The following is a 25,473-nucleotide window of genomic DNA, read 5'->3' as shown; positions in this document are numbered from 1 at the left end:
GCCTTCTTATCTCTGGTCTGACCATCCAGCCACCGATACAAGGTCCACAACACTGGCTGCAGCAATATCACTAATTTGTCTATATCATCCCTCACAAGGCAATACACGGAAGCAAGCCACAATTGGAGGGGCCGTCATGGTGGGGCCATAATGCCGGCCACAGCCTGGAACGTGCTCGATGGTAGGGAGGCCCTGGTAAGCAGCAAGTCCAGGAGACCCCCAGAAATTCTATTCTCTGCAAGGGGAAAAGCGTCAACTTTGCATCCTTTACCAGAAGGCCAAGTGTTGAAAGTTCAAAGGATAAACCTTACGTGTTGGTGATCTTGGGCCTGTGAGCTCCCTTTGACCAACCAGTCATCCAGGTATGGGAACAACTGGATTCTGTGCCTGCAGAGGAAGGGTGCAGCCACCGCCATGCACTTGGTAAAGACCCTTGGAACTGTGGACACGGCGAACCATGAACTGACAGTGTCCCTGCATTCACTATAAATCTTAGGAACCTCCTATGTGGAGGATAGATTGTTCTATGGAAGTACGTGTCCTTCTAAGTCAAGGGGAACAAACCAGTCCCCCGATCCAGCAATACGGTAATGAGACCCTGTGAAACCTGATCTTTTTTACAAACTTGTTCAGGCCTCTCAAGTCCATAATGGGCCTCAGTTTCCCCTTTGATTTCATAATGAGGAAATGATGGGAGTAAAATCCCTGGCCCCTGAATTGACTGGGACCCTCCTGTATTGCCCCTAGCTTCAGAAGAGATTGAATCTCCTGCCTGAGCAGTCTCTTGTGAGAGGGGCCTCTGAAGGAGGACAGGGAAGGGGGGTAGAAAGGGCGTAAGAACTGAATTGGATAGCATATCCCCCTTCCAGTGTGTGAAGGACCCACCGGTCTGATGTTATATAGCACTAAGAAGGGTACAAAGAAATTTGGTGGAAAAAAAAAATAGAGAGCATACTGGATCCAGCACAGGGAGTGGAATGGTGCACTCTCAAAAGTTAGGCTTCAGTCCTGGCGGGAGCTTCTGCTGCGCCTGGCCAGGCTGATTGAGGTGCCTTCTGCTGCTGCAACCTCACCACCTTTTTTGATCCCTAGGCTGCTGAGGAAATTGAGTAGGGGAAAGGTGGGAGTTAAAACCTCTGTATTGCATTGCAGCAGTATGGAGCCCCATAGGCCTCAGGGTGTCCCTAGAGTATGACTGTACAGACTTATCTGTTTTCTCAGAAAACACTGTCGGTCCCTCAAAGGGTAAAGTCTTGAATAGTCTGCTGTATTTCATGGGGTAGGCCAGAAACCTGCAGCCAACGCCCATGTCTCATGGCCACCCCCAGACGCCAGGACTCTTGTCGCTGCATGGGCAGCATCCAAAGCAGCTTGTAAGGCTGCATGTGAAATCAGTCTGTTTTCCTGCAAAATCTTTGTAAATTCAGGTTTAGCATCTGGGGTAACAAACTCTAAATTTCAAGAGGAAAGATGCTGTATTCTAAGAACACTTGCTCACTAGGGCTTGCTGATTAGCTATTCGCAGCTGTAGCCCTCCCATTGAATAAACCTTTCTCCCATATAAATCCAATAATTGCACCTCTCTATTTTTGGGCAAGGGTTCCTGCAGTGCTTGTCTCTCTCTGTGGATGGCCACATCCACAACCAGGGAGTCAGGAGAGGGATGGGTGAACAGGTGCTCATTCTCCACAGAGGGGACAAAGTATCATATCTCATTTTTCCTTGCTGTGAGCTGAGCTGATGCCGGCGTCTGCCACTTGGCTTTATGGTCATTGAGCAATGGTCTTCATGAGAGGGCAAAGCACTCTTTTGGGACCCAATGGCGGCAAAATATCCATCCTTGGGTCAGACTTGTATTTGACCCCCTCTGTGCCTGCACCCCAACACCTGGGCTACCCAGCAGAGCAGTTGTTGGAGCGCCCGGCCATCCTCCAGAACCGAGGACACAGATGAGCCAGATACTGCATCATCCAGGGAGGAAGAAAAGGAGATCCCCACGTGCAATGTGCAGCCTACATCCATGGCCACTGATGGATCTGAAGCGCTCCCTCCTAGGTGAGGTAGAAATAGCTGCAACACCTGCATCACTGGAGTCCACAGGCATTGGTGCAAAGGCCTGTAAAGCTGAAGGAGGAGAAGCTGGAGGAGCTGCTAACGATACCTGGAACCCACCAAGCCCTGCAGCTGCTGGAATGGACAGCACCAGAGGAAGAGGCAGTGACACCCCTAAAGCTGATGCCAGCACTGGCCCTGAGGGGATCGGTGCCAAGGAGATCAATGAGGACCACTCTGCAGAATCTGCTCCAATGATACATCCTGCAGTGGCACTCCTAATGAAGCCAGCAGTGCCAAACGCAGTACCAGGGACCCTCCTGACACTGCCAGCAGCAACAGGGCCCAGGACTGCAGCCGAATAAAAGGCCCCCGGGACTCATGGAGCTCTCACAGGGTCCAAAAGGACCACCATGGTGTTGGCTGCCAGTTTGGCAGCCACTGCCCCTGCACCGAATGCTGACTCCACTGGGAGAAAGAACAAGCAGTCCTACTCCTTCCCGAGCTGGAGAAGTAGGAATTGGACTTCAACTTGGATGCCTCTAATGACAGAGACCAAGGTGGTATTTACCCTGAAAGTGCTTGTGATGGCACCTAAGTCACTGCTGGGGCTGGGGGTGAAAGTGGTTTTGCCATCACGGCCAGTTTGCCTCAGGACAGCGGATGACCGAGCACCTGCCTCAGGAGCGTAGTTCTTGGCGATGAGGAGGTTGCTGTAATCTGGAGAAGGTTCTGCACCAGGTTAAATGTCTCCAGTGTTGACGGCATCTCCAGAGAACAGGGACTGAACCTCTGGACTGTAGGTGTACAGTGTTGACGCTCAACCTTCCGAGGCATGCCCATGGAGCAATTCAGCCAACAGTTCCTGGGATCCTCCCTCCATTTCAACATCACAGGTGAGTGGTCTCGTTGTACCTCTTCGTTTTATGATGCAGCAGGGATTGAGACTTATGTCTCCTGGGAGGGTGAGGTGCCGGCCCTTCACCATTCCATTTTCCTTCGTGGGTGCCGTGACTAAGCTCCGTGCTGGCACGTTCCACTCCGAACATACTGTGCTTGGCCTGGTGGATGAAGACTTCTCTGTCTGGAGAGCTGGCTCCAGCAGAAGGCCCTTAAGGAGCTGCACCATACCCTTTAAGGTCCTGGGTCTGAATGTTCTACAAATAAGACAACGATCCTGTTGGTGGCTCTCGCCCAAATACTTTAAGCAGGTGGAGTACATGTGCTTGCCACAGTTCACATAAGTACTGAAGCCTGGGGACTTTGGCATGCCCTGGCAACAAGGCCTTTAGAAGGGGGAACCAGCCTCCCTACTCAGGCCCAAGGAACTACTCTGACAATTAAACTACTGAACTATTCAACTACTTAACTATTAACAATTAACTTGAACTATCTACAGATAAGGATTAACACTACCAGCTAGAGATAAGAATGCTCGCAGGAGCGAAGGGGAGTTCCAGCAACCGATACTGCAGCAAAAAGGAACTGAGTAGGGAGTGGGGTTGACAGTGCCCATATGGGGCACCATTCCAGGGGGTGCTGCATCAAGCAGATGGCTACCAGCTAGAGGAAAAAGACTTCCAGCAACTGGGCATGTGCGTGTGTGCATACCTACACTATAATGCACATGAGCAATCACTCAAAGAAGAACTGGATGCTCTGGCTTAATCTTCACCAGGGATGAGCTATTTCTTTGATAGTAAATAAATCTTATAAGACAAAGTGAGCATATCTACAGAAACACAGAGGACTGAACTATTGATAATGAAGGTGACAGGGATTGAGCACTTATGCACACAGTGCTTCTAGGAAAGAACTTCGACAAAAAAACATGGTGTACTTGTGTCTTCCTTATGATCCATGTTTTAAGCAGAGGAGGCAAAGGTAATAGCTGAAAAATCAGATTAGATGGCCAAAAAACCTGATCTATCCTGCCAGTTACACCTCCTCCCCCATCTCCCTTCTAGTCACCTGTTTAATTTTTAATTCGTAATCTTTCTATACCAAACAAACATATAAATTTTCCCATGACTTTAAGCAGGTATATGCTTATCTTGCTGTGCTTTGGACTAGGAAAACAAAGTGCAAATTGCAGTCCTCTACAGACATTTTCAGAAGTGCCTTATCCCCTTATTTCTAAGTGATGAATAGCAAAAACATCCAGACCCGAAAAAAAATGTTTTTTGAGTGCCTGAAGCTACAAATGAAAGCAAAATTGATAGGTCAAGCCATCACACCTAGTACCTTCCATACCATTTTCTTAGGAAAGGAAATAAAAAAATGTCTAAAAATATAATTACATTCAAATAAGAAATTACAGAATAATGTACCTTATCAATAGTGAGCATATAGAAGTGAGTGATGTCATTTTCATGTGCATGTTTGATTCTTGCCCTACATTCCTCTTCATCAATTAGTTCACCAACATATTCATTCACGAATTCTCCCTGAATGATAGAAGAATGCAATTAGTAAAGAATATACCAAGCCCACCAACAGTATCAAAATCTCCTAACGCTTCATGAAGGTGGAATGAAGAGTTCTCCTTTATTTTGATGTTGACTGTTGAACAAATAAATTGCTTTCTGATCTAAAGATTTGTATGCTTTTCCTTTCAGGTGCCAATGTATAATGTCCCCCAGAGTAATGATGGAATATTAATTCCTATAAAAGGGAACAGAGAAGTATTGCAATTTCATACCTTTTTAATGTCCCGCTTAGCAACCAGACCCCACCCTTTGCCATCAGTTTTGATGATCTTTGTCTCAGGGTACTGGCGTTTGGTAAAGCACTGGTTTTGGCAGCGTTCTCCAGCTGGACAAACTTGTGGATGACATTCATACATCAGCATCCGGTTTAGACACTCAGAATCAAAACCACATGGGTTTTCATCTGAGGGTTTGCAGTTGCACTTGGGAATCTCAGAAATGTCAGCAGTATAAATTTGAACTTTACCACAAGGTTTGTTCACCTGAATTAAAAGAGAAAAACAGTTCAAATATCTTAAAACATTTTTAAGTCATAGATTATATTTTCAAATATCAGTGTTTATCCAATACAAACTTCCTTTCCCATCTCACAGACAATTTCATTCTCTGCATCATCCATTTTGGACTTTGTCATATCTTTTGTCTAACTCTTATCCCATTTCATTTTAGCTATGGACCTCTCTTATTCCCGCTCCTCCATTTCCTCACACTTATATTCAAACATGTTCTTATATCCTCTTGACTCTATTTATTCAAATTCTTCTCCATCTCTCCCCTCTCAAATGCCTCAAAGCTCTCATCGTGCTGTCTAGAAACATGCCAATGTAATCCACATTTCATTCTTCACTCCTGTTAAATGTTTTTTCTTCTTAGATAGCATCTCCATTTATGCAGATTTGCAAATAGCGTAGCCCATTCTATGTGAGACTCTGCCATTCATTCTTTGTGGATGAATAATCCTTTTGATATGCGAAGGATATCACATCCTCCATTCAAGATCATCTCTTTCTGCCTCATGTTTCTTCTGTCATCACAATACTCCAGCACCCAAAAAACACCAAATATCCGCTAAACCTCCACAAAAGTGCTCTGTAAAGTATATATCTCTTTTCATAAAATCTCTGTCCAACATTTGCTCCGTTCCAACTCTTACTAGTAGGTGTTTTCAAGAACGAATTACACAGGCTAATTGTCAATATTTTCATTGTAACTCAAAGGATTGTAGACTTTAAAATTACCAGTGGTTTGAATGTTCATGTTTCACAGCCATGATTTAACACAGATCAAATCTAAGTTTTTCAGAGAGCTGGAAGTTAGTCTTCAGACTTACATTCCTTTTCATCAGATACATATCTTCCAAAATGTCTTAGTGTTATGGTGCTGACTTCGTTATCAGATTCTCATCTTCTGCAATGCCTCCTAAACTGGAATAATTTTTCCACTTGCTGTACAGCAATGTCATTCCTTGACAACTGTGCATGTTTTCCCAGGATTCTTGTATAATACCACAGTTTTTGTTTTGACCACATTCAACTCTTAACCATATTAATATATAAATCTCCATAGAATCAACCAACAGCATGGTCATCTGCACAGCAAATATCTATTTGCCCATTTTTTCTTCATCTTACTATCTTGTGTTTCTTCAATTTAATCAAACACAATAAATATTAAATAAGCCAGTGTCCTTACACTATCTTCCTCCTCTTGATCTCTAAAAATTTTTATATTTTATCTGCCATTATATAATTACCTTCTCATTCCAGTATAATTGTTTTATTATTCATTAACCATATCCATCATTCCCTACAAATCTTAATATGTTGAGCAATTTGTAGTTGTAGATTCTGTCAGATGCTTTTGGAAGTCAATAAAACCAATATATTACTTTCCCCATCAACTGATCTTTGAAACATGAGCTTCAAGTTCAGAATAGCAACAACTATGCTCTCTCCATATTTGACACTATTATTGTTCAGTTATTTCCTTACCAATCTTTCCTTCTATTTCGTCTTTAACAAACACCCAAAAGTATCTCAGGGGGATGCAATGCTATGCTGACTATTCTGTGTTCTCTACAAAAAATCCCAAAATAGTCCAACCCTGTGGATTGCAGACAATGAGCTTTTTAAATCTTCTAGCAATTCTCCTATCTCAAACACTTTTTATAATCTATCACTTCCATTCAAAATCTTTCTATTTCTGCCATGACTTCATTATTGGTGGGTTCACTTAGTTCATGTCTAGCTGAGATTTTTCAGGCTTAAATCGACACTATAGAGGTCCCAGGTATATTTCGCCATTTCTTGTTCTTGTCTTTAGGATCTGTCTGTCATTTTGTCCTCAAGGATTACATTGACCACCTTTCTTCTATAACATGGCTATTATCTCTAGATATAAAACTCATTTTATTAGCTTCCTTTACTGTTTTTACTACAGTAATAAACTTGGTCACAGGGATTGAGAAAGTATTTCTTCTCTCTGTACAATTCTTTAGTCTATCTGGTGCTCCTCAAATATAATTTTTTGACAATTTTTTGTGAGTCTTTCTTTTCCTTCTATTTTTAGTGTATTCTCTTCAACTACTAGTTATCAACCTCAATTCTATTTTCAGATGACAATTTTAAAAATTCCAGTCCTTTTCAATTCTGTTTCTCAGCAAGCACAACCGCTTCCATTGCTTCAGCTAACATTTATATGCTGAATCCCCCAAATCTGCATCTCTCCCAGTGACCTCTTTATGTGTTCAATCTTTTCCTAGATGTCTTCCTATAATCTTGAATTTCGCATAACGAAAAAGACTTCTCTCTCCTGTTAAACTGCACACACTGCCATTATCCTCTCAGCCGTTCAGGTTTATGTCAGTCTCAGACTCATTTCTCCTCCACCTTTATTGCTGCTCTTAAAATCCTGCATTTTCCTCCTCTACAAATATTTGAAAAGTCAGCTCTTTTAAGTTTATCACTATGATCCTTCTCAAATTTTTGAGGTGTATGTCTTGCCTCCACTACAACTTTCTCCCTTCTGGTCTCCCCATCTGACATTGCCCACCATATTTAAACAAATCTCTGCTTCTCAAACCAACATTTTAATACTTTTCCCACACTGAAAATCTCCTTTGTTCTCTGAAAGTATCTGTGTCACTGGTCCAGAGATTGGACTTCCATTGAGTTTAACATGGACTGTGTCCAATTAGGCTAAACTTCCTAGGGCACAGCACAGTGCTGGACATCAAATATTTAAAAAAAAATGAAAAAAGGGTATCTTAGAAGTTGTATTAAGTTCAATATTCACACATTCTAAAAAATTCTGCAACTTAAAATGTATCAATTTTTTTCTCCTTCATAGATTTCCTCAAACATTACCTTTATGTGTTTGTATGGTGGAGGTTTACGTTCATTCTCTTGGGTTTCTTTGGCTTCTCGCTGAAGTTTTATTTCTCGAAATCGAGCTTCAGCTTCTTGCAAAGCTTAAAAAAAAGTTATATCATTAGAAATTATAGACAGATTATTTCCTATAGCCCAACATGACCTCCCCTTTTTATTTAGTTAACCCCACGTTATATCCTCTCTCTACTTTTAGATGCTTTAATCTTCTACAGAAACAAATTAAATAGCTTTGTATAAGCTTGTCTATATACATAAAGATATTATAAGAATTGCTAAAATAAAACAAACTAATAAAACAACTGTGTCAGTTCAGTGACATCCTTGGAATGCTGTTTAGCATGGTAACACATGACTACCCTCTTGCTTCCTAAGCTGGTAGTGTGAAGGTGCTTCAGTAAAATCAGGGTTCTTTGTTTCTTCATGCAACCACAACATACAATCCAATTAACAGACAAAGATCTGTTCTGGAAGAGGTCCTGCAATGATCCATCCCAAGTGGAAGAAACAGTATGATTTTAAATCCAAACTAGAATATAGGCTAAAGGTAAAACACATGAGAGCCTCAAGATCCAGTCTTCCTTGACTTGACATGATTAGATACATGGGAATCCGTCATGATTAATCAGTAACAGAGAATTAAGCCTGTGTTATTCTGTATTCTCACAAAACAAATCAGCAGTCATGTACTTAATAAATTATTTTGTTAGTCTTTAATGTGCTACTTGACTGCTGGTTTGTTATGATTAATCAGCGTGTAATATCTGGGACAAGGATTTTATTGTAGTGTTTGCAAAATTCTGCTTTAGCATTGTGATGCTGGCAGAGTAGGTGACAGTTCATGACAATGCATAAAGTCTCAATCAACAATGCAAATGCATAACTGGACACCAGTGTGGTTAACACTGTTAAAATAGATACCAGATTAATAAGAATGTGCTTAGTATTTTGACTTTATACTTGTAGGATGGTGAGTAAATTAGTTTCACTTATCTGTATCCCACCTTATAGGGCAACAGCAAATGCTTGCATTATAAACCTCTGTAATTGTGTGACTCACAAAACAGGAAAGAAACATTACATTTGTGTAAAGATTTAGGGCAGCAGACAAAAAGGTCCCTTAAAATCAAATGAGCCATTGTAAAAGAACTTTGTCAATTGCCTTCGCCACGCATCAGAAGAAGAGACATGTTCAGCTGGGAACTGTGGGAGATGGGGATAAAAATGCCTGAGAAGAAGAAACTTGTGATATGCCGCTTGAACTCTGAGGGACAATGATTTCTTACTACAAACGAGGAGTGGTTTATTTGGGTTACCCTTAAAGGACATATGACGAATGTGTAGTGTAGCAGCTGGTGTAATCTTTTAGAACCTGAGACTGTATTCCATTTGTGAATGTATTATCAGCTGTTCTAACCTTGTAAATAACTCTTATTTTTTTTCCTATGTAATAAACCTTTAGCTAATTACAGGAGAGGTTACAAGCATTTTCTTTGATTTGAGATCTAATGTATAGTTGAGTTGACCTGGGCTGAGTAAGAGGTCCTTTGGAACTAGACCTGAATATTGATGTGATTTTGATGTAAGCAACCATCTGTCATAAGGCAAGATAGACTGGAATGCCATGAAGACTCCATGGTAAGAATGTATTAGGAGCTTGCACTTGTTACTGGGTTGGTTACATTCAGCTACAGAACATAACCTGTTTGGGGGCTTTGCCCCAGGCTTGACAGTCTGCCATGAGACTAACACTCACTGTTGTGAGCCACTCCCCATGGTGTGACAAGATGATTCTGGCATTTACTATAAATGATATATTATACTAATCACCAACACTGTATTCTTCTCACCTCTCCATCTTGGACTGTTTTTCACATAAGACATTCAAAAGCTGACATACATGGTATTTACATAGATTATTATCCAAAGACTACTGAAACACTTAATTTCCTTTACACTGCAAGTGAAGAAAAATGCTGTTTACTAACCTGTAACAGGAGGTTGAGATATGTGGTTTCCCCACCTGTATTCCACTCTAGGTACACGTACATTCCATATACCTGAGTCCATAATTTTTTTACAAAGCAGCATCCACTGGTCCATATACAAGTAGTAGTTTTCTTTGTGCTCCAAACAGAGTATAACTGCACAATGCAGATGGACATATCTCCACTTCCTTTTCTTACTGCAATGGAATACGGATAGGGTCCACACATATCGAAGAACCTCCAGTTACAAGTAAAGTAACCCCCACTGATACCGACAGGAACATGGAAAGTGCTGATTCCTGCCAGATGAACCTGTAGAGAACTGATAGAGACCTGATGTCTTAAGGATAGTAAACTAGGATAGCAGAGATCACAGTGAACTTTGGAGACAAGTGATGATGTTGTAAACAAGAGGGGAAATGCTTCCCATTTGGTTGAATATTTCTTGGCAGGCTCCTTCCTGATTTGGTTGACGATGGCCTGAACTGCTATTGCACATAAGTGCTATTGTTCATCCAAGTAACAAAGTACCGACTCTAGACTGGGATGCTTGATCATCCTGTGGTGTTGTGTTAGAAGTCCTGGAAATGGTCAAGTGTTGATGGGAAGGCAGGTTGAAACCTCAGGAGGTCTCAGTACTAAAACTGCCTCAGCCAGTTCAGTGCAAGGTTAATGACCCAAGCCCCAGCATCAATGTTCTTTTGTGGGACTTGTGCTATTAGCGGGATGAGAGAGAAGTAGCTGATGCAGCTGAAAGAAGGTTTCACCCTTTAAGCCACAGTCAAAAGCTGGTCTGTAGCAATACAGGGGAATTTTCTGTTCCCTTGAGAAGCGAAGGATCCAAGATGATATTCCACAGACAGAAAATGTTGTCAAGAAAGGAATAGTCAACCTCCCATTCCTGAGCTATTAAAAAATGTCTGCTGAGACTGAGGGAATTTCGCACATCTGATTGGTATACTGGTGAAAGAATTCTGTGATATATGATGCACTAATTCTAGAGGTCAGCCACCTTTGAACAGGGAGAGGAATCACGCTGTTCAACGTCACCTGGCTATGATGGCATCAAATGAGTGGGAGAGAGGCATTGTAGGCCAAATGGACCATGCTTAATCCCAGCAAACTGAACCTGACAGGGAGGAAAGTGGGGTCTGATCATCCCTATCCTCCATATTGCTGCTGAAACCTTCACCAGGAAAAGTAGCATCCAGGAAAAACAAATGAAGCTTCTTACATGTGGACTCATATAGGCATTTATGAAATCCATCTTTACATTCTGTAAATTTCACATACTTTAGTTAATATTTATTACCAACACCTGACAGTTAGCAATCCTGAATTGGACACATGCCAAAGAGAGTATGTTCCTATTCAGAAGGCTGAAGCATTTAGTGTCCTCATCTACTGGATTAGTCAAGGAGCATTACACTCTGGACCCTATTAGGGCACCAGATGAATGAATAAAAACAAAACAAAACAAAAAATCAAACACCACTATGTCCCTATTAGCTGGTATAAAATATTGCCTGCATGGTTTCTTCAGGGTATGGGACAAACAGGTGGGGGTGTGGGGTAGGGAAAGGGACGATATATTGATCTGATGGATTCCAAAATGGCTTGGTTAACTGGAAGGGCCAACCTCAAAGGGTCAGAGGATAGCCAACAGGTCCTAGTGTGTGTCCTGAACCTCTGCAATAGCTCCTGGTATTAATGGAGATAATTGGGTGCCAAGGGAGATGATCGTGCAATTACCTCATCCAATGAGAACAATGTCATACCTGACAAATGTTTGATTCAGCTCAACTAACTCCTCTGCAAATTAAGCCAGTTGGTATCAGTTGGGAGAGGAGGATCAGTGTGCTTCCGGCATGGATCCAGGATTCCTGTTGTGTGCATCCCATAAGCTTCAGTAAGACCAGAAAGCTCAACCAGAGTGGAAGGGCTCAAAGCATTAGATACCAGCAGTCCCCAGTGTAGCCATTTCTGGAAGGAGGCAGACAGTGCCAGTACCATCCTTGGCCTCCAACATGTCTTGTTTCTGTTGGGGGAGGTGGTGACGAACCTAATCTGGAGCATGAGAATTTTCTTTGTGAAATGACAGGCTTTTGTGCTGTCAGTGATGCCGCCGCCACCAGTGAAAGGATGTTTTGGTTTGTGGTCACAATACGGAAGGACACACTTCCCCTTAAGTTGTTTTTCCTACATGTGGGGATGTTTTCAAGAAGAGCTGGGCTCATTAGTATGGGATACTGTGTACTGGACAGAGTGAATATCTCCTCCAGCAAGATAAAGGCTTTAGACCCTCACTGGTGCTTGGGGGGGTCCTAAAAATACTAAAGTATTAAAATCTATTTACAAATTGCTTTCATAGGTTCACAGTACAGGAAGATCAAAACAGAAAGATTTCAATTTAGGCCATGTGACAACTGGAAATGTATTAGTTCGCACTGCCCTTTATACTCAATTCTGAGCATGAGAAGAACAACTGTGCATGTTGGGAACCAATGAAGACTATGTGTTAAAAGGATCCAAATTCAGATGAACAGGTACATATGTGCAGAATACACATAAGAATAATAACTGAAAAAGAACAGTTAGATTCACAGTTAAGTGCAAATATAAAATGGCCGTGTTCGTGTGAAGTAATGTTCACTATAACTTCGTAATTATCAGCTTTCAAGACTCTGCTGTATTTCAGTGCTACAGCATTCTGATATACACTATCTTTGTAAAGTACAATCTAAAGGAAAGACAATACTGTGTTTAAAATTCTATTTTCATAGGGTGTTAATATAGTTAAAGGATTATGTTAAATTTTTTTTGATTGTCATTTATGTTTAATGCTTGCCTTTCAAAAAGACAAAATTGTCAATATGCTGCTTTGGTTATATTCATCTAGACATCTCAGAACGAAGCTTTTCATTCTGAGTAGTAATAGTCAATACAGTTTTCTGAATAATTCTCCTGTGGTATATTATGACTTAAGATACCATATAAGCAGACTTGGTCTTAGTGCCCTTTCTAAAGAAAGCAAAGCATGCGTACGTCAAGATTATTTTTTATACCGGTTTTGAAGACTTTTCCAATTCCTTTAATTCCTTGGTATCTACTTCCTCTATCTCCTTCCATATATGGAAACACACGAGCCTGATGTGTCCAGTAATAATCTTTAGAACCAAAGAAAAACACTGGAAATTCTCCAATTTCATGCTTCATTTTCTGGATATTTGGGGGGACATTTTTTGGATGGCAAACTTCTGCAGGCCACCATCTATCACAGAAGTACAAATGAAAAAAGGACAACAATTTAGTCAAACCCTTTTCCAAAAGACAATTTAGCAACAGCAACTTAATAAGTAATCAATTACAGTGAACTTTCTTTTAACCGGTATTCAATCAACCAGTACTCGCAAATAACCAGCACTGCCACCAGGCACCATCCTGGTGCCTAGATTTCCTCTTCTGGGCAGCTGTGCTGCTCGCAGGCGGTGAAGGGATCCCTTCCCTTCCTGAGCCACTGATGCCACTTCCCCTTTTTAAGAAGGGGCTGGCGCTGGGATGCGGGTGGGGAGCCGAGACAAAGCTGCTGCATCTACCATTCCCCGTCCCTCCCTGGGCCTGGGCTGTTGAGGCTCCAGGGCTGCTAGGTAACTGCCACCAGTGGGTTGGAGGTGGCAGTGACAGAGCGTTCCTCCGCCACGGGCCAGGGCCTGAGCCACTGGGTGCCTCTGAACCCAGACAGGGAGTGCAGTGGGACAGTTGGCCGGAGTACAAGGAGCAAGGCCTGCTGACCACCCGCCTCTGTGTGGGGCCTGAGCCACTAGGGGCTGCTGAACCTAGGTGGGGAGTTGGCTGGGACAGGTGGCTGAAGACGGGGAAGAAGGGAAAGATGCAGACAGGGACCATACATCTTGAAGAACCTCCAGTTACAGGTAGACAACCTCTTTAAGTGATGATTCCTACTGTATTCCACTGAGTGATTGACAAGCAGCACCTAATTCACAGGAGGGCATGAGGAAGATGACAGAACCATGGAACAGAGGCAGCCATCACAGAGTCCTACACCAAGGTATAAAGGTGAAATGCTGTGTACCAAATGCCACGTGCCCTCCCTTCTTATGTCACTTAACCTGTCTAAATAAGTTAGTGAGTGACACATCATGAAATATGGTTGTAGTTGACATTTGGTCTTTAAACTCAATGAAGGATCTGTTCCTACATTGAGGTTTGCAGCTTTGGAAAGAAGGCAGGTGAGAGCATGGTTGTTTGCAGTTAAAGCAAGAAACAACTTCTGAAAGAAACTTGGGATGCAAGTGCAAGGCAAAAAGCTATTTTGTACAAGTTGTTTTTGAAATGAGTTGGTCACACCCTTCATTCTAGGTATGTGCATACCCACATGCACAGTCATTAGAGATTTCTGCCTAACCTATAGAGATGGCTATGGTTCCCCTAGAGTGCTGCAGTCATATGCTGGGACATAGGCAACGCCACCCCTACACCCTCGCAGTTCATTCTTGCCAGCAATTCTGACAGAGGTGTAAGAGGACAGGCAAGAGAACAGACATCAAATGGGAGGAGAGATATACAAAAGAGCCCCTGACCACAGGAATAGAAAAGAATCCAAGAGGGAGCCTGCTGATTTTCAAAATCAAGCAGAAAAGAGAGCATTTTCCTAACTGTTCTGGATGTGGACAGGTCCACCTAAGGGATACCCCACCCTCTGGAAGATGATGTTTATCACTTCTGGATAGAGGGACCATTCAAGGAGAGATAAGGTGGTCTTTCTTAGATGATCTGCCAAACTATTCCTTTTCCAGGGAGATGTTCAACTATGAGATGGATACCATGTTGTACACAGTCAGAGTTTCGTGGAAAAGGTAAGACAATCTAACTTCTCCTTCCTTTTTGATATAGAACATATTTGTATTGTTCATTACAACCTGGACATCCCTGCTTTTCATATGAGGCAGGAAGGCTTGGCAGGCCAGGCAAACCGCTCTGGACTCCCTGAAATTGAAATGCAGGCAGCAATCATGACTCCATAACAGCCTTGCATGCTGAGATTGCTCAGGCGAGCTCTCCAACTTCCACTCTGAAACATCTGACATGAGGGTCCCTGATTCGGACAGAGTCATGAAAGAACTCCATCCAAACACCAATGCAAGATTCTGCCACCCAGTGAATGATGACAGTACATGGTCTGGAACCCTGGATACCCCGTCCATACTGTGTCTCTTTGGGTGTAGTCAGATGTCAGCCATGCCTTCAAGAGCCTGAGATGAAACTACGTGTGTCAGACCACATGCAAGCAGACGACCCTGTTACAATCAGAGGCACATGTGAGCTGTGTTGAAAGGTTGCATTTGCATGAACAAGATGAAGTCTGACATGGCTTGGAACTGACCCTCGTGGAATAAGACTCCAGCCTGAGTAGACAACTGCTGCAGTGAACTCTGCATGTTTCCCGGGATTTAAGTTTGACTTTTCCTCCTTTCTTAAAAGACCCAGATCACGAAAAGTAGAATAAAACAGATCAATATGCTACTCATCTCACCCTGGAACTGAACCTTTATTAGCCAGTCAAGGTGGGGGTAAAGTTGAACACACCAGCACCTCAAGTAAGTGGTTACTGGTGCTATGCACTTCATGAAGAACACTCTCAGGCTGACAAGAGACCAAATGATAATGCCATGAACTGAAAATGATGCTTGCCTAGCAGAAAACAAAAGAGGTGCCTGTGCCCTGCAGAAATGAAAATGTGGAAATACATGTTCTTCAAAGGCTATGCATCAGTTTCTTGGATACAGAGAGGGGATGAGGGAAGCCAGGAAAATCAGGCAAAACGTCAACTTCTTGTTGAGATGACACAAGTCCAAGAGGGTCTGAGACCCACTTTTGCTATTTGATCAGAAAGTAGTGGAAATAGAACTCTTTTCCCTTCATGCCTCACAGGGCCTTAGAGGCAGGCAGGGAGGACTGGTGCGAATGTGGGAATGGTATTACGACATTCCCTGTACTTCCAATATATACATTGAATAGGCCACTGTCTCTGCTGCCATGAAGTCATTTCAAGTGCTGTGCCAGCTTTGCAGGTCAGTGAAAAATCACTCCTTGAAATGGGAGTTCAGCCCCTCACAGAGTCTAACCATTGTTCTTCTGGCAAAAAGGGAAGAAAAGTTGAGGCCTGATTCTGCGGACTCATCCTGATCTGTGACTGGAGAGTGACAGGTGAAGATCAGTGCCTGCCCAACAAGTGGAACTTGGGGGGTGGGGAGGGAGGTGACCAGTGCTGGTACCAGGAGTGCTCCTACCCTAGTGGGGATGGATATGTGGGGGAACATCTGGGTGAAACTGAGTTGTGCCATGAAGATCTTTGAAGGGAAGCTTGCCAGTACAGGAGGTATGAAAACTGGTGCCTCGACTCTGGTGTCCCATGTCTTGTGGGAGTACAGCATGGTGTCATGGATATTGGATCTTTGATAGAGACAGGAAATGCGGTGCCAGGGTTCTAGGCTGTGAAAATGGGGATCTACTCCCAAGGTCCAGGGGTCAAGAATGCTCCACTGTCTTATAAGGCAGTTCCATGATTGGCTCACCCTTAGGCACTGGAGCCTCACCTAGATCCAGTGCCTGCCATGGTGTTTGCAGCTGGCCTGCTTGTTATTTGGATGCTGGAACCACTTCAGGAAATGAATGTACTAGGAGAAGCTAGTGTTCCTTGCCACTCCCAGGAGTTGTAACCCTGTCTGAGCTTGGGGGTCTGACCTCAGCCATACCATCATGAAGTCCCAAGGAGGGTAAATGGCCTGATAGGTCCTTTGCCTGAAGCGCCTTTTCTTCAGGTACAAGAGAACTCTTCTTTTGCGGGTTCTTCAGCACTGACTAAGGGGAATGGCCTGGGTGGAACGCTCTGTACCAATGTGGACGGGGTTCATCATGGGATCAAAGAAGGAAGGCTCTGACAGAGGACAAAGTGCAGCATCCATGAGGAGGGTGGTCAAGTGGATCTCTCACTCCTTTTGAGTTCTAGGGACAAAGCTCTTATGGATTCTGCACTTGCCCTTCCTATGGGACTCCCTCAAGTACTTCAGACAACTGTCACTAATAAGGATTACCCTGCTACCCTATAAACATAGCCTGAATTTAGGAGAGCAGGGCATGCCCCACTCTGTGATCAGAAGTCCACCAAAGACTCTAATTGCTAAATTACCTAACAAATAACTTAAAAGCTAAGTCACATAATTATATAAATGGAAACAGACAATGGACTACTGAAAAACTGCTAATGTTCTTGTGATTAGCAGACAAGGTGCTTCAACCAACCATCACAGCCAGCAAAAAAGGAACTGAGAGGGCACAGACTTAGATGAATAGACTGAAAGGTGGATATAAAACTGGCTAAATCTTCGGGCTTGGTAGGTAGTAATCAATGACTTGATATCTGGTTGGTATCAAGTGGGTACGTCAAGGGTCTGTTCTGGGGCCATTTTTGTTCAACATCTTTATTAATGACTTGGATGAGGGGATAGACTGCACCCTCAGCAAATTTCCAGATGACACTCAATTTGGAGAAAAGGTTGATATGCTGAAGGGTAGAGATAGGGTCCAGCTAGACAAATTAAAGGACTGGGCCAAATGAAACCTGATTAGTTTCAACAAAGACAATGGCAGAATCGGAGGAAATTTCTGAAACACAAGAGGATGAGTGCAGGTACACAGGGTGTTTGTGTGGGAAAGAGAGTCATGCAAGGAGCCTTTGCTTCATGCAATGACCCTGGCATCCAGAAACAGTAAAGCATACAACCCACTATAGATTTTCACATATAAAACTTGTTTTTAAGTCACAGTCATCAAGTATATAATAAAGACAAAATGCAAATCCATACATCACACCTGTAATTTCCCAGTTTGACCCAAATGATATCCTGGAAACGGAGTTTCTTTCCTGCCCTACAGTCATTGCAGTACCAGCTACCATCTGGCATTTCAATATTTAAACAGTCTGGGTGAAATGCTGCAGGACATGACTCACAGCACAGCAGGCTTCCTCCTGCACACAAAAATAAAAAAATAGTAAAAAAGAAATTGAAAGTTTAAGTTCCAAGGGGGCAAAACGTTACACATTTCAGTCTGGTTTAAAATCACAGTACCATGGAACTGGACACTACGTTTAAAATAACTGGTTAGAACATACTGATCCACAACAAATGGATATCACTTGTTCAAATGAAAAAGGTAATGAAAACCTTAACTTGGATGACTGGAAGACTCAGAGATTACTAAATTATACAAACTAGCAATATGCTGTGTTGTTGTAGTTGTGTTTAGCTGTGAGGTCTTGAGTTTTCTGGACCTGAAGAACTCGATGTAAGTTTGAAAGCATCTTTCACAGCACCAGAAGTTGGTCCAATAAAAAGCATTACCTCACCCACCTTTTCTCACAAATTAGCATATGAACTAACCAAAAAATTAGGATAACACACCACAAACTAATTGCAACACTTTAACAATGGCAGTTTAATTTATAATATTGCTTAATAATGTGGAAAATTTTAATAAAAATGCACATCTAAAGAATTTTTCCAATAAAATGTTATTGACTTGAGGGGAAACACCACTATTTTGCATGTACGCCTCTTAGGAGCAAAAACATGGGGGCATCCCATATTTGCAAAGGTTATGTAGTTAAGATGTGTTCTGTACAAAAAATACCTTCTGAGTTTTGATGTACTGAATATAAATATCCTATTGGATTACATGTGTTATCATATGTGAAGTTAAGAACTTTTTCTACAGGTGAGTATTACTGAATTTTGTTCTGAAGTTGCAGACACCTATAACCAGCCTGTTGGTAACAACAATGGAGCAGCCAGACAGAGCTGAAATAACCTGATAAGGGGAATATACAAACACACAAGAATTGCCCCAAGAACTGTATATAATGGAAACATCTCAGAGATAGCAGGTAAGACAGTGGAGACTACATCACAGCAAAGGATGTTTCCAGCAAAGCATAGGATCTTATAAAGGAGGGTAAGTGACACCATCATTTGCCCCCACTTTCCCCCACAACTCAACACCTGGAAACAGCACTGGAGGACAAAGACTGAACAGGGAAGTGGTCGCACGCTGAGAAGGAATACTCCAGCCTGTGTATATCATCAGAGAGAGGCAATTCAAATCATGTCTAGTTCATAGAACTATGATTTTACTTTTATTTTGTAGGTGATCAACTTTGACATGTATGCCTACCGGTTACAATCACTTAAAAAAATTCCATAGTTAATAAACCTGTTTTACCTAAAACAGCGGATTTTGCTTGAAGTGCTTGGGAAAACGACTCAGGAACAAGAGCTAGTGCATGCCAGGCTTCCAACCAGGGCAAGATGGTAGAGCTCTGGGTACTAGGCAGGGGAAAGGAAGGGAATTTGCTGGAGCCTAATATCAGTTCATAAGTGGCTGGCAAAAGCATTCATGTAACAGCAGCTGGGTACTGTCCTAGCTATGGAAGTCTGCAGTACCTGGAGAGGTTTGCAGCTTGTCACAGCATCACAGCATGAAAGGCGGGCCAGACTGATGAGACACAGGGCTCAGTGGTATGCCAGCTCCAGGCTGCACCCTGAATTCAATATTCAGGAATTCTCAAGTGGGAAGTTAAGCAAACTGTAGCTTAACACACATTCACAGTGTCAGTTTAATTTGTCATCAGGTGTGATAGTTTACTACCCCTGTGGTCTAATCAGCACTGTGCACACTGGCTGCACTTAATACAGCAAAAGCTGGTATTCCCAACTGTGGTCAAAGACCATGTGCTGGTGTCACAGCTGGGACCAGCTGTCAAGGGGCTGGTGTCCCAGCTCTAATAACCGGTAAGTTTTTATTATCCAGCATCCCTGGAGAATCAGGGATGCTGGATAATAAAGCTTGTATTGTAAGTTTATTTCATAATTTATAAGCAAAAAGCCATTAATCCTGTTGTACTTGTATCTGTACCAGTAACAACTAACTCAAAAGCATCTCTTTTATACATTCTTTAGTGATAAAGAAATGGGCAAAAAGCTTCATGACACCAAACATGGGGAAAGAAAAAACAGTGCTCCCTAAGGTTCTCCACCTAACAACACTTGAAATCTGAAGTTACATCATGAGTATGATGTTTTTCTTTAAATAACTTAATAAAATACAATTTAAACTGAAGAACTAATATTTACATGCTGATTTACCAAAAGTGTAAGCAATAAGAGATGCGTACAATAATTTACCTTTTGAGCACACAAAGCACCAGCTCACATTAACGTGCGCATGATGGCTTTTTCCTTTCATGGCAGTGAAATGATTGGTACAAACAATGCTGTTGGAAGTAATCACTGCACACCCTGCAGCAAGGCAAACATCTCCAGCATGGTAAGCAACAGGACAGCGAATACATCGCATCATTTTGCCTGGAAAAAGCAGAATACTCTATGTTATCTTTATGATCTAGTGATTTAACTGCACATATAATGCAAAAACATATATAGGTTGGACTCTAACTCATTTATGACCATTCAGGTTCCCAGGGAGCTGGACCAGGGAATTTGCTGGACCAAGGGAGGTCCCCTGCCACCAATCCTTCAAATTGTTGCCTCTCCCTCCAATTCTGGCCCAACCCAGCCAGCCTGCCTTCAGCCTGCTGGGATGCTGGCTCTGCTGAAACTGGTTTCTGGCCACCAGGCTCCCAAGTCCAGGAACATCCATGGTCCTGCTGAACCACGCATGTTCTCAGACCAGAGGAGTTCTGTTTTTTGGAGGTAAAACCCCACCCCTAACCTAAATCATCTCTGACAGACGTTTATCTAACCTACTCTTAAATTTATCTCCAGCGATGGGGATTCCATAAACTCCCTAGACAATTTATTTCAGTGTTTAACTACACTGACAATTAGGAAGATTTTCCTGATGTCCAACCCAGTGCTTTAAGCTCATTGCTTCTTGTCCTGTCATTAGAGGTCAAGAAGAACAAATTTTCTCCCTCCACCTTGTAAGTACCCTTTAGGTACTTGAAAACTATTATCATGTCCCCTCTTAGTCTTCTCTTTTGAAAACCCATTTCTTTCAGTCTTTCTTTGTAGACCTTTAATAATTTGTGTTGCTCTCTCTTTTTGTTTTTAACAAACTATTCTCTAACATACATCTGCAATACAGATTCTGTATTTTTTTCTGTAAGTGCTGAAGTAATGGGGCTTGAAACAGTAATAAAAGTGGCATACTGCATTGGTGCCTTTACCATGTAAGTTCATTTTAATATTTTTTCCAGCCAACCATTTTTCTACTTTACATATAGCGCACACTGCTTCATGAGTGGTTCTGAAATATCACGGTGGAAAAAACCCAACCTTTTTTATAAATACATGAATAGGAAGTGGCCATGCAGAATTTTATTCAACTTAAAAAGTTAATTTTGATTAGGGACCCATTATAAAATAAATCTGAAGATAATTTTTTTGCCAGAAAACTAAGTACCTACATATCAATAAGTGAATTGGAGCTGTGTGTGAAACTGCTACTTTAATTATAACCAGAGTCGTCCTACAACATTATAATCATAAAGGATGGTCAATGGGTTCAACAAGATTAACAGCTCAATTAGCAGCAGCACCTTCTTGTTCTTTATGTATGAAAACAATAGTTGAAGCTAAACAGCAGCAACTCAAAGTTTAAGAAAAAATTCTGAAAAAAGGAAGGAATACCTTTTGATACTCTGGGATTTGAGGGGTTAGTAACATGGCAGCTCACACAGCTGTGGAGAGGACATCGGAAACCTCTGTTCTCAAAGACAGTAAGATGAAATTTTCTCACACAAGCTTCATGATAAAATTTACCACACTGGGACACTATGCAGCGTTTCACATCTGCCTTTCTCTCCTTACACACAAAACAAGCATGAACACCTAAAAATAAAAGTGATAAAAATAACAGTCTCTTTTTACTGGAATTTCTGTACTTAACTGGGGAAAAAGATTCAAAACAAAATTGTTATTTGATCTAGATAATTTGTGCTGCGAATAAAAGGCTTCTAAACAACATATACCAAAACAAATCAAATATAACTACAAAGTAAATTAATTACTGTTTAAATTCTACATGGTTAAACTCTAAATATTCAATCACTGTTCTTATTTAAAGAATTTATTACTACCATAGGAGTACACTTAGGGCAATTCTTTTAAACAATAAAGTCATTAACATTGGTCATCTGTGATCTCACAGATGTCAAGATCAACCAAGAATGTTTCTTGGACACTTGAGTATCACATCACGAAAACACAGGACAAAAGATATGAATATTATGAATTTTTATTAACAGAAATGGATCAGACTTGCCTGATGTACATTCACGACAAATGAATTTTCCTGCTGGTCTTCCAGGGAGCCCAAGGCAGCTTACATGGAAAGCTCCAAAGCATAGGCCTTCACACAGCAGGAGATCACCTGGTTTTTCACACAGCTTTTAAATCAGAATAGTATTGAGTATTAAAAACTCACATGCGGAATACTGTTTTCTTTGTTATTTCTCCCATCCCTTCCCACCCGTCCACACTGGTCGTATCTGAAGCAAAGGAAAAGATAATTCTACGACCATCAGATTATCTAGTTCCAACCAAAATGTTTCCTTCCTATGAAATATTTTAATGTATATACATATTTACCTAAAAATGGCTAAATGCAGATTGTACATCCCTAGCCCAGCACCCTTGGGACCTGACTGTTACCAAAGCAGGGAATTTGCCGGAACCAGAGAGGCAAATATCAGCCCCTCCTCAGCGGACAGCTGCATGGCACCACTCCCATCAGCAGAGGAATAAAATGACAGACCAGGGACTGGAGGTATACTCGGGAAGAAGCAGGGTAGTTGTAGAGCCCTCCGGACAGCAAGCAGGATTACAGTCCCATGGGAGCACACCAAGAACCGTGGCATCTGAGCTGTGCTCCTGGCCCTCACTGCCAGCTGTCGGGCTCTTCCTCGAGCATCCCTCCTGCATTCCCCCACATACTCCCTTCTTCTACTTGTCTCCCTAAGATTGTATGCTATGAATGTGTTATTTGTGGTGCACCAGAAGCTCGGAGAGGGCAGAGGAGGAGTTTCTGAGCACAGGGCCTGACTTCTCCATATGTGCTTCAGTCCAGGAGTACCCATGGGGATGCTGGACCACAGATGTGGCTGGATGACCGAAGTCTAGACTGTAGAGATCCAACTTGTAATGTAGGTTTTAAACAAATATTCTAATCATGGAACTTGCACAATAGGTAAGCTTAAAAGCAACCCTTCCCCCCTACCCCCTTTAACATGAACAGATCATTTAATATAATAGGCCTTATGATACTTTCATGTCTGACTTATCAGCACTGGAATGAGTAACTAACAACTACCTAGCCATAATGACAGCACAGGTTAAGTGAATATTTAGTTCAACATTTTAAAATAAAATATAATTTCATTACTACAATATGAAAAGAGCTGGAGATACAGAAAATTAGCTCTTTTCACTTTTAAAGACAAATCAGAAGTTCTCTGATGTTTGTTACTTCATTTCATAATTAAAAATTCCTTTCTAAATATTGCTAGCAGCATTTTAGAAGCCTGTCCATACTAATATGATCATTAAAGAAAATATTATTGCATTACAGTAGTGCCCAAAGGCCATAGTTGGAATGTGAGTCTCACTGTAGTAGTCACAAACACAGACAAGTCTCTGAGTTGCAGGATTTAAAACCTAACATTAGCTAGTTACCTGTCCTCCTTTGAGAAAGATACTACCTTAGCTTTGAAATTATAAAAACTAATGTGGAAAGGCTATGTGATTTGCCTGTGGTCAAACAGAGGAATACATTACAATTCAACAAACCATGTCTTTTAGTCTAGTGCTCATACCAGTAAACTGTTCTTCCCTCAAGAAATATAAATAACCTAGAGTTGAATTCAGCACAAACTCCCTTTCCACAAAAATCCCCATTTCCAGTCTCAGTTTTGTATCTTTAAAAAAACATTTCTAAAGAGAAAATCCAAAAGTAACAGAAAGCTGACTGACTAATGTCTCTCACCTGACACACATATTCTTTTTTTGCTGCTGCTCCTCGCTCAGATTTTTTGGATGATATAGATGCTTCTGTCTGAGTCTCATCTGCACTTTCATAAGGCGACTCTGATCGCTCATCTCCTTGACCATCTGAGTTCTGAAGATTAAATGTATGCATTAAATCAACCAAATTCGTAGAGGAAAATGTTTGAGTGTAATGAGTTTTGTAAGAGAAAGTTATTAAAGGAAATGTATAGCTGGAATTATAGAACAGTGTCAGATTACTAATTGCCACCAAAAAAGAAAATTTTATTAAAAAAGTAGAGCTGCTTGCTGGTGGATGCCCAAAAAAAAATGGGCTAACCATTCTCTTTACAGACTCAACTAATAGTGTAGATAAAAATCTCAAGATCTTGCTGTGCCATTTTATTTTAGATTCAATTCTCTGTTATAATTTGCCAAAGGCCAATATAGTGTACCATACACACAAAAATGGTAGATGTGTTACCTAAGGAATATAAAACGTGTTAGTAACTATACCTGTTTGCAAACCATTGTCTGCTAATTTTTATTTATTAGATGCATAAAATTGGTGCTGTTCACCTTTGGTTACCTTGCAGAAAAGCACTGCAACTGCAATAGCAGAAACACCATTTCATAGAACTGAACTTTGGAGTCTTGCCCAGAATACATGAGGCCATCCGCAACTACCTGGACTCACTCCACTAAATTTCAGCCCCATGACTGCAGAGCTCCAAGGAAAAGGGAAAGGTAGGCTTGTCATGTAAATATGTAGCCAACACTCTCAGAATCACATTTACTATGACAAATAACTTTTTCCCCTTTCTCAGGGTGACTGTTGCATATTTCTATGAGTGGGAGTTCAACAAGCAACAAATTTCTCCCCCTCCCATACGGAGAGTGAGAGAGGACTTTAAGGACTGCAAACCTGTCCTTCTAAAGTAAGCATTAAAACCACAAGCTATGTCAAAAGGTATTCCTGAAGATTTTTAAAAAGCAAACATTGACAGCCTCCATAATACCACTTTAGCACTACACTAAAGTCAAGGTGAAGGGAAGACTTTTGGTACCAGACATCCTAATATGTTGCAATGTTTTTAGATAACTCACTTGTGTATGGAATGTAAGTGAAATGGCCTTTATGCTGACCCCGCTGCCTACAAAACATGAGATTAACTTCCTAAATTCTCTAGTCCCATCCAAAACCAGGAATTAATGCTCTTTTGCTATCCAGGATACAGATGTTCAAATTTACCCTCGTGAAATTCAGTGGCAGTAAACAATGTAAGTTCCTCTAACAGATGTAACTAGAAATAAATAAACCCTGTTTTAGGATGCAAGCTCTCAATCTGGTGTCTCTCCTGAGAAGGGCAGTCTCTAGGGCCTACTGTTTAAATCATCTTCATAAAAAAACAGAAAAAAAATTAAATCCGTATGTCCATGTTTTATCTTCATTCACACTTAGCACATTTCTACCTAT

The 25,473-nt window shown here is 41.6% G+C and overlaps 1 protein-coding gene across 1 annotated transcript in view; it reads right to left on the bottom strand.

Moving 5' to 3' along the window:
• Positions 1-25,473, bottom strand: part of NSD2 (nuclear receptor binding SET domain protein 2) — a 149,414-nt gene that overhangs the window by 15,685 nt on the left and 108,256 nt on the right. The window contains exons 11-19 of the mRNA XM_074992333.1: positions 23,998-24,129; positions 22,279-22,402; positions 21,645-21,845; positions 20,178-20,357; positions 17,809-17,965; positions 12,981-13,186; positions 7,907-8,010; positions 4,754-5,023; positions 4,383-4,499 (exon numbers count right to left, since the gene is read on the bottom strand). Coding sequence (XP_074848434.1) covers positions 4,383-4,499; positions 4,754-5,023; positions 7,907-8,010; positions 12,981-13,186; positions 17,809-17,965; positions 20,178-20,357; positions 21,645-21,845; positions 22,279-22,402; positions 23,998-24,129 — 1,491 coding nt within the window. The remainder of the gene's footprint in view (positions 1-4,382; positions 4,500-4,753; positions 5,024-7,906; positions 8,011-12,980; positions 13,187-17,808; positions 17,966-20,177; positions 20,358-21,644; positions 21,846-22,278; positions 22,403-23,997; positions 24,130-25,473) is intronic.

The sequence above is a fragment of the Carettochelys insculpta genome, chromosome 4 (genome assembly GCF_033958435.1).
Source record: "Carettochelys insculpta isolate YL-2023 chromosome 4, ASM3395843v1, whole genome shotgun sequence".
NCBI lineage: Eukaryota > Metazoa > Chordata > Testudines > Carettochelyidae > Carettochelys > Carettochelys insculpta.
This window is presented reverse-complemented; position numbering and strand designations above follow the sequence as displayed.